This window comes from Scardinius erythrophthalmus (genome assembly GCF_964197995.2).
Source record: "Scardinius erythrophthalmus genome assembly, chromosome: 16".
Lineage (NCBI taxonomy): Eukaryota > Metazoa > Chordata > Actinopteri > Cypriniformes > Leuciscidae > Scardinius > Scardinius erythrophthalmus.
Window position 1 is genome coordinate 29,941,841 of NC_138236.1, and position 14,413 is coordinate 29,956,253.

General features: G+C 36.4%; 1 protein-coding gene across 1 annotated transcript in view; it reads left to right on the forward strand.

The window, feature by feature from the left end:
* ca14 (carbonic anhydrase XIV) overlaps positions 1-4,044 on the forward strand; it is a gene marked incomplete at both ends in the record, with an annotated part of 177,067 nt that extends 173,023 nt beyond the window's left edge. The window contains 2 exons of the mRNA XM_081388892.1: positions 2,158-2,211; positions 3,942-4,044. Of these exons, the coding sequence (XP_081245018.1) occupies positions 2,158-2,211; positions 3,942-4,044 (157 nt within the window). The remainder of the gene's footprint in view (positions 1-2,157; positions 2,212-3,941) is intronic.
* Between the last annotated feature and the right edge of the window lie 10,369 nt (positions 4,045-14,413).

Here is a 14,413-nt window from a genome sequence, read left to right on the forward strand (position 1 = left end):
TCTGAAGGAGCTGGTGGACAGTGCCGGCTCCTGGATATGGATTCATTCGATGATGCGCTTGAGGGGGAGAGCGCCCACAAGCGTCTCTTCCACCCTCTGCACTTCCCCGTACCTGCGCTCTCGCATAGCAATCGCTAGGGTTGGGAACCGAGAATCAATTCTTATCCAGAACCGTTAGTGTTTTTGAAAAATACCGGAACCATGCGAAATTCCAAAGTTTCAGTTCTGAAAACGGTTCTGGTTCGATGTGTGGGCGAAGTGCTGGGAGCTTATACTTTAATAGCGATGTCTTACCTCATGAATATTAAAATTGTAATGAATGCACTGAAAAGTCCCCGCGCTACTCATTTTTTGACATTTTGCGTCAGATATCAACGCAAAAGGGACCTGAACATTGTATCAATGCCACCTTATCTATATCTTGGTACTTACATCCAAACTAGCTACTTTAACCTGTTAAGCTTCACCAGTGCGTCGGCGCACTGAAGCGTTTTTTATTTATTTAATTCAAAATTACTATCAGATTTAATGTTATACCTTGACAAATTATACATCATTAAAAAGATATAAGACTCAAGTTTCAGTATTTGAACACTATTGTATTCTGAGAAACTCATAGTGACAGTTATGTCTTAATTTGTGTCAGGAGTTATGAAATGAAAAAATGAGTCGATACCTTTAATATGAATTATGCGCGTCAGCCGCTCCCATTCATAAAAAACTCCCGTGCTGTCGTCATGACAGCGATACACAAAACAACGTCCCTCAGGGCTTTAGCTCAAAAATGTGCAGATTTGGAGAAATATTGATAGATTCTTTTAGATTTACATCATATTTCTATAGACAGGAATAATATTTATTGAATTTATACCCAAATGCGTCAATGTAATCTTTAAGAGCGTTTGGTATTCTAATTCACAGTGTTTTCAATTCATACCAATAGCCTGAGGGCGCTATATGCACAGTAATATAGTCCATATATGTAACATGAAGAAGAGCCACGATCATGTGACATTCCAGGAAGCCTCGAACACACACACAGCTAACAGAGATCGGCTGTAATCATGCAGATAAAAGATGTTTTGAAGACAATAAACATGATTGCAATGATATCTGATTTGCCTGTGTTCTTCAAGCCATGCCAGGTATTTTTATAATACTAGATTATATTTATAATGTAATGCTAATCTATATAGACTTCATCATTGTGCATAATACTATCAAATAATATATTTTCTGTCTGATTTTTTTATCTGAAGCTAAATTAGATCACAGAAGATTATTTAAAACATTCGGCTTGAGTTATAAAGTACGTTTTGAGCATAAATATGGTTTTAATCTCATATATTGTCGTGCATTGATGGTGTGCTAAGCTAACATGCTAGCTAGCCCTAACTGTTAGTCACATGACATGGTCTTGAAAAACATTTAACTAAATACAGAGTTTTGGGCTTATTATCTTCAGATTTTAAACATAAAATGTTTGGACATGTGGCTTTAGCTGTAGTGCATTTCTGGATTGCTACAGTGCCAACTTCAATTTTATTTTCATGAGGATGTTTCATAAAAAATAATTTCTAATAACTTTACAAAACTTTGAAGCTATTTATAACAATTTTTGTCATTACGACAATAATTAATTCTACATTTACAATAAACTGCCAGGTGTCAGCTTTCAAACGAGATCATACTTGTGCTTTTAGTACAAAGGGTTCATGAACTGTATCTGTTTCAGTTTGGGTATGTCATTTCTGGGGATTTTTCAAAAGTGGCGTTGCAGCTTAACAGGTTAATACAAGTTAAAATAATCCAAAGAGATCAATATACCCAAACACAGTTTACATGCCACTGTTAAACATTCAGCCTAAAGCAATTTGCAACTGTTAGTAATACTATTTGTACTTACATTATTAATTAAAAATGAATACATCAATTATCAAATAGTAACATTTACTGAAAATAGCGTGGTAAAAAAGATCCAACAGCTGATTTGGATTTCATTCATTAAAAATTTGATTTAACTTAATTATTAGAACGTAGTTTGTCTTGTATTTCTGTTTTCGTCTTTAGCGTTAACATTCTTTGATCATGTTTGTCTGTGATTACTTTGATGGATTGTGATTGGTGATATGATTGTTTCTCCTCATAACATGACAGCTTAACTTCAAGCTGGGATGTCCTGCCAAGTATCCGACCTGCTCCTGAGCCCAGGTCAACCTTTTCAATAACCTTTGATTCATGACCTCTAACCCCTAACCCTTAACCTCAGTAACCTCTAAAATCAACTCTACACGGATAAATTACATTTTTTAATTCATTATTTATTGCATTGAGGACATAAAATATGGTAAACAAGAAGCTCACCCGTACTTGACATGTGAGAACAAACCTTGTTGATTCTTGTGGAAGCTCAAACTTGCTTGTGTGACATGTGAGAACAAACCTTATGGGTTCTCACACATCAAGCAAGCGTGTTTGAGCTTCCATTTATCACAATTTATGAGCTCAATGTACTTAATATGCACATGTGTATTGTAAGGGTACTCTCAGCTCACACATGAGCCTTGAATTATTATTATTTTTTTCACTAATCAGTTGTTCCATACTAGGATAACTAGACTAGAGCAACTCCAGGATTAAATTGAGGCTTAAATTAAACCTACCAGGAGGCAGGTTTAACTTAAGATTAACGCTGTGTTTCAAATAATACACATGTATTATTTGTACTCTGTCAGCGAAGATCAACACGTGTGTGTGTGTGTGTGTGTGTGTGTGTGTGTGTGTGTGTGTACAACCACAAACATGTTGATCTTCACTGACATAGTGGGCCCTATCTTGCACCCAGCGCAATTGACTTTGTACACCGACGCATGTATCATTCCTATTTTGCACCCGCGCAAAGCGCGCTTTTCCCTCCACAGAAGCACGTCGCTAAACTAGGGAATGAACTTGCTGGACGGTTCCTGGACGGTTCAGCGCAAAAAAGGAGGCGTGTTCCGGCGCAAACGTTCCTTCATGCTATTTTGCAGGTTTAGAAAACAATTGCGCCACTAACCAGGAAAAAATTGTTTAAAGTCAGTGGTGCGTTGCACATGTTATTCATTTGCTATTTTAAGGGCGCATGCTTGGCCATAATCAATGTAGCATGTGCACAACGCACATACACTTTGATTCTCTCATCTACACAGAAGCAGCAGTTTTCATTTTTGCAAATCATACATTATTACCATAGATAGATAGATAGATAGATAGATAGATAGATAGACAGACAGACAGACAGACAGACAATTTATTATAAAAGCATACATCTAGCTTACACATTTACCCAAATTATCATACGCCTGTTTAACCGAAGTTAATTTGGGTGGGTTTTTCCATTTCAATGTAACTTCTCTCTTTTGCGGCCGTGACGAGAGCGTTGCTCTCCTCGGCTGTGAACCGCTCCTGGCAAATCCGCCGTTTCAATAGCAATCCGCTATGGAATAAGCGTGTCTGCTCTTAAAGGGAATGTGAGATGACGCTCTGATTGGTTTATTTCACGTTACGCCCAAACCACACCAATGAATAATGAAGCTACTTCAGACCAACCCATTTTAGATTTGCGCCGGTCGCAAGTGTCATTTATCCCGCCGGGAAAATAGCAACAGCGCCCAAGACCCGCCCACAAAGATACTTGCGCTTTGCGCTAGACACTTGCGTTTCAGATCATTAAAATAGGGGCCAGTATATGTATTTTTATATATATATATATATATATATATATATATATATATGTCTCTCTCTCTCTCGCTCTCTCTCTCTGTGTGTGGGGGGGCCTATGTATGTAACAAAGGCAAGCTATTTAGTTATATACTGTTATTATAAGCAATAACAATATACTCTCAGTTTATCCAGTTCAACCAAATCATTCAAATAATTTTTTGTTTGTTTGTTTGTTTCAGCAGAACACAAGATGTGGCAAAAGAACTCAAACAGGATATGGCTTTAAATATTACTTCTAACCCAGGAAAACCAGAGGAAGATGCCCCTCAGCCTAAAACTTGATTCTTAACCTTCCATGTGTATCTTGGCCTTTTTGTCTTGTGAAAGTGCATGCGAAAATATGGTTTCACTTTATTTTGATAGTCCCTTTAACACATTCTGTTGACAATAAGTAACGTAGCAGCTACATGTCTACTAACTCTCGTTAGAGTGTTAGTAGACTGGTAGGGTTAAGGCCCCGATATACTCACGACAAAGTTCTTTTTCGTTCTTCGTTTTGGGTTAATACAAAGTTCAAAATACGTGAGCAGCGATATACTGTTAGTGAACATCTGATGTCGCCAAAACTGCTGAAAGCAACAGATAGATGAATATGTAAATACGTGCTGCAGGCTTACCTCTCTCAATAACAAGATAAACACACAATAAAATTTAGAAAACAGTCATTTTTTTTAAATAAAGCATAAGAAAAGCATCTGATCATAACAACGTGGTGATTGTTTGCACGAGTTCTGCAATTCAGTCCCGTCGCGTTTATTTATAGTAGGCTATAGCACTTTATACAATAGATTGCTTGAAATCAAGCAGCTTTACCATATTAAACATGAAAAACAGTGTCAGTGTCTCTTTTCATCAAAAGTACAACTTCATTTTAATAATAAAGCAGCTTTCCAGCGTGTTCATGTTTTTACTCGCAAGTCACATCTCACCTCGACAGACTGGAACAGGAGAAATTAACAGGAAAAGATTTACATGTGAAAGAAGGTGGAGCCTCCATGCACACCTACCTTTTATTGGCATGGACCAATGGTAGTACAAAGGTGTTCAGCTGAAGCAAGCTTTTCTGGAAAGTTTGCTTTGTCAAGCTGTTTCGAACTTTTTTTGTTCGAAATGATGTCACATCAGTTCATTCTTCGATTTCGCTTTAAGTATATCAAGTATAACCTCAAGTATATCAAGAATAGCCTTTAGGGTTAGAATAAGTTGACATACAAAGTTACTTATAGTCAGTAGAATGTCTGTTGGGGGACCAAGAGTTAGCAGGTATTAAGTAGAGAGTCTACTAATACTCTAATGAGAGTTAGTTGACATGTTGCTGCAAAGTTCTGACAACAGAATGTTTCAAAAGGGGACCATCAAAATAAAAGTGTTAAAGAAAATGCATACTTTTAACTATTTCTCTAACTATCTTTTTCTCATTTCTTAGTAAATTTAAACCCCTTTTTTATTTTCACCTTTTTCCTCAATGTTATATTAGTTTAGGGCTTCTATGTGGGCTCTCACTGTGAGTGGTTTTGTGGAGATACTTGTTTTGCATTCTCTTCACCACAGCTATATCGATTAGCTTTTATTAAAATGACCTCTTATGACTGTGAATTTCACCTGTACATACTATAAATAAATTAGTAGATTACTAAAATTATATCATGATTTCCCCCTGTGGTGAAATGTTGTGATATTGTTGGCAGATATAAAGTGACTGTGGTGTGAGTAGGATGACATGTAAACACTGAATCATTAAGAAGGATTTAAACCATTTAATTAGTACTGATTAGGTGGGTTAGGGCAGCTCACTCTCCCCGAGCAAGTCACTATAAGCTTGGAAAATGCAGCAGCAGTGGTAACTCTGGCAGGTACTTGGCTCTGAGATGCTAATACAAGTGAAGCAGGTATAGCATCAGGTTAAAATGGCAAGAGGTGACTATAATCATCTTCTCTATAATCTATAATCTATAGCTGTGTCCGGCGGCATTTTGACAGTCAAAAATAGTAGATCTCCGATTGTGAATGACTCTGAATTTTAGTATTGCTTCTTATATGAGCATCCTTTTTCAAATACAAGGTCAATATTGATTTTCACTAACGACAAAACAACAAATTATCGGTGAATCTATATGGAACTAAGCTTTAGGAGCTTTCCATCTTTCCTCTCCTCCCTGTTACGACTATTTTTGACTGTCAAAATGCCGACGGACACAGCTACAGTGAGTTGTTCAAAATCGTTCTTTTTAGTAAACTCTGTGTACACAAACAATGTTCTCAATGCTCGAGTTCATGTGTAGAGCCCCTGGTGATACTTCGAGCAAAGTTGCATGTTGTGTCGAGCCTTCTTAGTGTTTTAAAAATAGCGATTTTTGATGCTATCATAGAAGTGTCCCAAGCACTCCCATTCAAAAGGCAATTTGACCGAAAACGAAAATACGGTCAAACTTAAAAGTGGCGTTTCCATTCTAACTATGCTTTTAAATGAAGGTTCGCCTAAGGTAGATTAACAAAAAGACCCTAGGTTGCATTTTGGCAAGAGTTACCCTTTAAGGCCTGAGTTTTCCTTTGTTCCCTGTCTGGTATTGTTAACTTCTTAGTTAATGTGGTTATGTTTTTTCTCCTGAGATCTCTTGAGTTTTCCATTGTGGATTTATTAATTAAAGACTCTTGTTTTCATCTCCTTTGTCGTGCGCATCATTACAGCCACACCTGGCAACCACATAGCTGTTGGATTTAGGAGTGAGGTAAAGTACAACTACCAGTTTGTCAAAACCCCAAGCTGTCTGCATCCTTACCTGACCTGGTTGTAAGCATACAATAGCCTGCCCTTCAGCTCAGTAATAAAGGTTCTTGTAAGCATGGAGAGTAGTTGGGCATGGGATGGCAGGCTTATATTGAATAAGATTACGAAGATGGAGTAAAGCTGCATGTATGTCAAAATGCTCCCTATAGCATTTCTCCAGCAGATGTTTGGTGGATCACACTGCATATTCTGCTAGGCCATTAGACTGTAGGTAGTGAGGACTACTCAAAATGTGCTTAAAGTCCCATGTAGGTGTAACCCCAGTTTTAATAAATCAATGATTAAAGGGAGGGGGAGGGGGAGGGGGAGGTGAAACACTCAGTTTCAGTCAATCTCATGTTAACCCTCTGGGGTCTGAGGTGTTTTCTGGGTCTTGGAGGTGTTCTGACATGCTCTGACATTTGTGCTTATTTCTGTTACTTGTGACATTTTCATGGCTAAAGTCTAATTACACTGTATTCAGCACAAACTCTGCTACAATAATATATCAGCAGTATGCGTGTAAAAGTTTGTTGTTTTGAGATAATGACATTTATGCGTGGTTTGTGAAAATACAAAAAAAAAATCTCACTGAAATAAAGTCATGAAACCCATACTGATTATTTCTTCACAAGACTTTTGAAAATTGTATGACGTAGCCTAGAATATTTGCTCCAAAACTATGTGAAAATCACCCTGACTGCTCATTCAGATAAGACAATATATTGATTTAAAAATTTTACGACATGTTTTGTGTGAAAAAGCTTTATGGGAGCTCATTAATATGTAAGCTTTTCACACCTGAGAAAGACAAAGACACTCCCTAATGGCCCTATTAGGAGCTATCAGGCCCTATCATTCTGATCAACCTTGCACAAAGAATGAGGAGATTTAAAAAAGAATGGCTTTTAGATTTTTTGGATTTATTTACAACACAACATAATCCAAAGATACAAAACAAATGACAAAAAAACACTCATTGAAAACAATTACCCAAAGACAGAGACCTTTGTGCCATTCCTAAAAACATTTTACATACCTTTCATTTCCAAGGTGTTTGATTTTCACTTTACCATGTTCATGTACAGAGACTCATGTGAATGTTGAAGTCAGCAGGAGTGGCATCTGGGCCCTGAAAAAAAAAAAAAAAAAAGTGAACATACTGATATCGAGAGAAACTATAGGCCTGCACGATTTTGGGAATAAATTTTAGATTTTTCTGGTTAAAATTACTTTTTAAAATTCACAGAATACACACATACACACACACATAAATGTTTCCAACAATATATAATATAAATATAGCTGCAAGCAGCAATACGGGGCCAAGCCCTGCAAGGCACAGCAAGCAAAAGCCGCTGTAGCGCAATGCGGAGCCAGAAGAGCAAAAACAGCAAAAATAGAATGTACATGAAGAACTGATGGGTTCAAAAGTACAGATGAAATCAAAATGAACAGAAGTTCTGATGAGAACGAACACAGAATGTAGAAAAAAACACAAACTTATTTCTAATCCCAGTGTAAGAAACATTAGTACAGCTCTTAACCAGATAATAAAGGAGCTCAAATGACAATTTATACACAATTTCAAAGTCGCCCCACACTGGTCTCGAACCCACGACCAGAATAGTTCGGGATTCATGACGCATGGTTGAACAGATTGCGCCACCCAGAGGACATGTTTTACAAAGCTGCAGAGGAGAGGTTTCAGTGTAAGAATGAGCACACAAAAGCAAGTTAACCAGATTAGCATGCTAAGCTAGCTTAATGCTAATGTAGCTTATGACGTGGTACATCCAATCCTGGCAAAAAAGATATCCTCAGATTCGACATGACGCAAGGAATCGATAGACACCAATTTTATGATTTTGTGACAAACTGTTCACAAGTTACAGCCTCTGAACCAATTATGGGTCGACCTCATTAAGTTTGCGACATCATAACTTTTTTTTTTCAGTATAGCAAAAAAATCGGGGACAGTACTTTTATGCGGCTCAGTCCGAAGATCATTTGAGTACATGTTTGGACAAAATTAGACCAATTTTGAAGGAGGAGTAGCGAAAAAACTGTTTTACATTCACTCCAATATGGCGGCCAGTCACATTGTTGAAAAATAACATATGAGATATCGTTGAAATCGGCATAAGCCAAGGAATATATTGACATAAAGAAATCAAATTTCAAGCAATGTTGGCAAAAGTTATAAGCGTTTTTTTTAAAAACAATGATATCTCTGGAACACTAGGTTGCGCTGTGATCAAACTTCTCATGTACCTTCGGGCCATGCTAATGACGATCCATACCAAATTAGGTGAAGAAATTTCAAATAGTTTAAAAGATATTGCAAATTATGTCAAAATTAAAAATGGCAGACACGTGGTACATCCCATCATGGCAAAATTGATATCCACGGATTCGTCATGACCCAAGGAATAGATAGACACCAAGTTTATAATTTTCTGACAATCCGTTCACAAGTTATTGGCCAAAATATGCATTTTCCATATCTCATGACCCATAGGTGGCGCTGTTCCCAACTTTTGCATGGACTCTCAGATCAAGCTTCCAATGAATTGTACCGATTTTCGTTTCGATTGATCAAAGTTTGGCCGAGATACAGCCGCTGAACCAATTTTAGGTCGACCTTGTTAACTTTGCGACGTCATAACTTTTGATCAGAGAAGAATAAAAAAAATCGGGGACAGTACTTTTATGCGGCTCAGTCCGAAGATCATTTGAGCACATGTTTGGACAAAATTAGACCAATTTTGAAGGAGGAGTAGCAAAAAAACTGCATACTGTACTTTTCAAAATGGCCACTACTGTAATGGGTGGAGTCTTAATGTAAGATATTGGTTCCGATCAGCATAATGAGATGAATCAGGTGTACTAAGTTTTATTTTTCTAGATCAAAGGGTTCAAAAGTTATAACCATTTCAATGTTGAATTTTTGAACTGCTGGTGGCGCTATAGAGTTGGTCCTAGAGTCTCAAAAATTGCTACATTTACTTTTCATGGCCATCACTACAAGTGTGCCAAATTTCATCATTTTCCTATGTACGGTTCATAGGGCTGCCATAGACTCCCATTTGCGGAATAATAATAATAAATATAGCTGCAAGCAGCAATACAGGGGCCAAGCCCTTAAACGCACCGCAAGCAGAACAAGTATGGCGCACAGCAAGCACAGCCAGCACATCATGTACATGAAGCACAGCAAGTACTATAAGCACTGCAGCGCAGCATATATTTAAGCACCAACAGCAGTGCGGAGCCAGAAGAACAAAAAGAGCAGAAATTGAATATACATGTAAATGTACATCAAGCACAGCAGCGCAGCAAGCATTTAAGCACCAAAAGCAGTGCAAAGCCGGAAGGAATTAAAATGACAACTTTATACAAAATTTTAATGTTGTTCCACACAGGACTCGAACTCACGACTGGAATGATTCGAGATTCATGACATGTGGTTTAGCAACTTCCGCCACTCAGAGTACGTGAATTGGTTAGCAAGGCAACAAACACAGGCTAGCTCAACTTTGCAGACAAATATCTCGGGAATGGTAGCGAATATCAAAAATCTGTTCAGTAATTTCTGTGCGGCTCGGTCCAAAGATCATTTGATAAAATTTCTGTTCAAACTGTTCAAAATTTATTGGCTAAAATAGCCATTTTCCAGATCTCATGACCCGTAGGTGGCGCTGTTCCAAACTTTGGCATGGAACCTCAGATCATGCTTCCGATGAAGTGTACCAATTTTCGTTTCGATTGATCAAAGTTTGGCCGAGCTATAGCTTCTGAACCAATTTTGAGTCGACCTCGTTAAATTTGCCACATCATAACTTTTTTTTTCCAGTATAGCAAAAAATTCTGTTCAGTCATTTCTATGCGGCTCAGTCCGAAGATCATTTGAGCACATGTTTGGACAAAATTGGACAAAATTTAAAGGAGGAGTAGCGAAAAAACTGTTTTTCATTTGTTCCAATATGGCGGATAGTCACATTGTTGGAAAATGACAAATGAGATATCGACGGAATCGGCATAAGCCAAGGAAAATAATGAAGCAAAGAAATCAAAAATTGAAAAAAAATTTCAAAAGTTATAAGCGTTTTTGCAAAAGACCTTATATCTCTGGAACACTAGGTGGCGCTGTGTTCAGTCTTCTCATATACCTTCAGGGCATTGTGTCAATCATCCATACTAAATTTTGTGAAGATATGTCAAATAGTTTAAAAGTTATTGCAAATTATAACAAAATTAAAAATGGCGGACACGTGGTACATCCGATCTTGACAAAATTGGCATCCACGGATTTGGCATGATGCAAGGAATCCATAGATACCACATTTATGGTTTTCTGACAAACTGTTCAAAAGTTATTGACAAAAGTAGCAATTTTTCATATCTCATGACCCGTAGGTGGCGCTGTTCCCAACTTTGGCATGGACCCTCAGAACATGCTTCCAATGAATTGTACCAATTTTCGTTTCGATTGATCAAACTTTGGCCGAGATACAGCCTCTTAGCCAATTTTGGGTCGACCTCGTTAAGTTTGCAACACCATAACTTTTGAACAAAGATGAATAAAAAAAATCTGTTCAGTCATTTCTGTGCGTCTCAGTCCGAAGATCATTTGAGCACATGTTTGGACCAAATTTGACAAAATTTGAAGGAGGAGTAGCGAAAAAACTGAATACTGTACTTTTCAAAATGGCCACTACTGTAATGGGCGGAGTCTTAATGTAAGGAATTGGTTGTGATCAGCATGATGAGAGCAATCAGGTGTACTATGTCTCATTTCTGTGGATCAAAGGGTTCAAAAGTTATAACCATTTCAATGTTGAATTTTTTAACTGGTGGTGGCGCTATAGAGTTGGTCCTAGAGACACAAAAATTGCTACATTTACTATTCATGGTCATCAATACAAGTGTGCCAAATTTCATCATTTTCCTATGTACGGTTCATAGGGCTGCCATAGACTTCCATTTACGGAATAATAATAAGAAGAAGATTAAAGCTGCAAGCAGCCTTTCCGGGGCCAAGCCCTTCTGGTTGTTTGGCTTGTTTGGATACATTCTTTTTTACTAGGAATCTTTTGAACATTGCACAATTCACATGGTTTAACATTTGCTACACATTGGAAACGATTTAACAATTTTCAAAGTTAAAGCCTTTTGCTATACTTAGTATTTGGTTTACACTCATACACTGTGGTTTGCTTAATAATTTTACAGAGACTTAAGATGTTGAAGGTAGAATCGCTGTAGTACAATGCGGAGCCAGAAGAGCAAAACATCAGAAATGTAATGTACATCAAGCACAGTAAGCACATCAATTACAGCAGCACAGCTAGCATTTAAGCACCAACAGCAGTGCAGAGCCAGAAGGAATTTAAATGATTATTTTATACACAATTTCAAAGTCGCCCCACACTGGTCTCGAACCCACGACCACAATGGTTCGGGATTCATGACGCATGGTTGAACCACTTGCGCCACCCAGAGGACATGTTTTACAAAGCTGCAGAGGAGAGGCTTCAGTGTGTGAATGAGCACACAAAATCATGTTAACGAGATTAGCATGCTAAGCTAACTTAATGCTAATATAGCTTATGATGTGGTACATCCAATCCTGGCAAAATAGATATCCTCAGATTCGACATGACGCAAGGAATCGATAGACACCAATTTTATGATTTTGTGACAAACTGTTCACAAGTTACAGCCTCTGAACCAATTATGGGTTGACCTCATTAAGTTTGCGACAAATCGGGGACAGTACTTTTATGCGGCTCAGTCCGAAGATCATTTGAGTACATGTTTGGACAAAATTAGACCAATTTTGAAGGAGGAGTAGCGAAAAAACTGTTTTACATTCACTCCAATATGGCGGCCAGTCACATTGTTGATAAATAACATATGAGATATCGTTGAAATCGGCATAAGCCAAGGAATATATTGACATAAAGAAATCAAATTTCAAGCAATGTTAGCAAAAGTTATAAGCGTTTTTTCTAAAAACAATATCTATGGAACACTAGGTGGCGCTGTGATCAAACTTCTCAGGTACCTTCGGGCCATGCTAATGATGATCCATACCAAATGTGGTAAAGAAATTTCAAATAGTTTAAAAGATATTGCAAATTATGTCAAAATTCAAAATGGCGGACACGTGGTACATCCCATCATGGCAAAATCGAAATCCACGGATTTGTCATGACCCAAGGAATCGATAGACACCAAGTTTATAATTTTCTGACAATCTGTTCACAAGTTATTGGCCAAAATATGCATTTTCCATATCTCATGACCAGTAGGTGGCACTGTTAGTGATAAAAACATTTGAGCAGCAAATCAGCATATTAAAATTAATTCTAAAACATATGACATTAAAGACTAGAGATAAGATCCTGAAAATTCAATTTTGCATTATAAGAATGAACAAAATATATCGTAGTAAAAATAAGGGACAGTTTTACTCTTAGTTTAGATCAATTTAATGCAAAATATATTTGGCAAAAATAAATAGATTTTTTTCCCATGCAGTCATTTCAATCATTATTTAAACATGTTTACATGAAAAAATATATATATAATCATACCAACAATGGTAATCGCAAATACCTCCAATGGTAATCAAAATATGAAAACACATTAGATATATACCAACAATGGTAATCACAAATACCTGCACAGGTAATCAAAATATAAAATACACATTAGATACATACCAACAATGGTAATTGCAAATACCTGCAAAGGTAATCAAAATATGTATCATAACACTACCTATGAATTCATAAATACTTGACAAGATGTTTATGCCAAATGAAATGAAAAACATTTTCATGCAGCAAATTCTTTTTTTTTTCTTTTTTTTTGTATTTATTAGCTAACAATTTTTTTGAACATGTCTAAAATATTCTGTATTTTAGTTTTCAAACTACAATAAGGAGCATTGCTGTTTTCTGTAATAAGAAACATTTCTTGAGCAGAAAATAAGTATATTAAAATGATTTGTAAACCATATGACATTATAGACTAGAGTAATGATGCTGAAAATTCAAATTTGCATTACGAGAATGGACAAAGTAGATTGTATTATAAAAAAGGGATAGTTTTGCTTTTAGTTTAAACCAATTTAATACAGAGTATGTTTTCAACAAGAAATCAAAAAGTTCTCTTCCATGCAATCAATTATCAATATTTGCAAAAGTAAAAAAACAAATAAAAATAACACATTACATACATAAATTATAAATCATACCAACAATGGTAATCACAAATACCTGCAAAGGTATCAAACAAAAGGGTAAAAATCAACATATATAATATAACACTACCTAAAAATACTTGACAATATGATCACAAGAATAAACAAAATATATTGTATAAATAAGAGATACTTTTGGTCTTAGTTTAAACCAATTAAATACAAAGTATATTTTCAACAAGAAATGAAAAATTCTCTTCCATGCAATCATTTAAATTATAAATATTTACAAATGTAAAGAAAAAAAAACACATTAGATGCATCAAATATAATCATACCCACAATGGTAATGAGAAATACCTGCAAAGGTATAAAAAAAAAAAATAAAAAAAAGCTAACATCAAAATATATTAGCGAAAAAATCATTTCTTTGTTTTTAATTGCATGCCTACAGATCTCAACTTTTTATTTGTGTTTTGGTTCTTGTACTGGTGGTGATGGCATCTCAATGTCAGTTTGTGTGTCTTGAATTGCATAATCAGATGTGTCAGTTGGTGTAGGATGTGTACTCTGTGGTGGTGTATGAATTTGAAGTATGTCTTGATCCAAGTCTGTATCTTGGAAGAAAGGTGTAGATGGTCCAGCTCTATCATCAGTTATTGTGTTGGTGT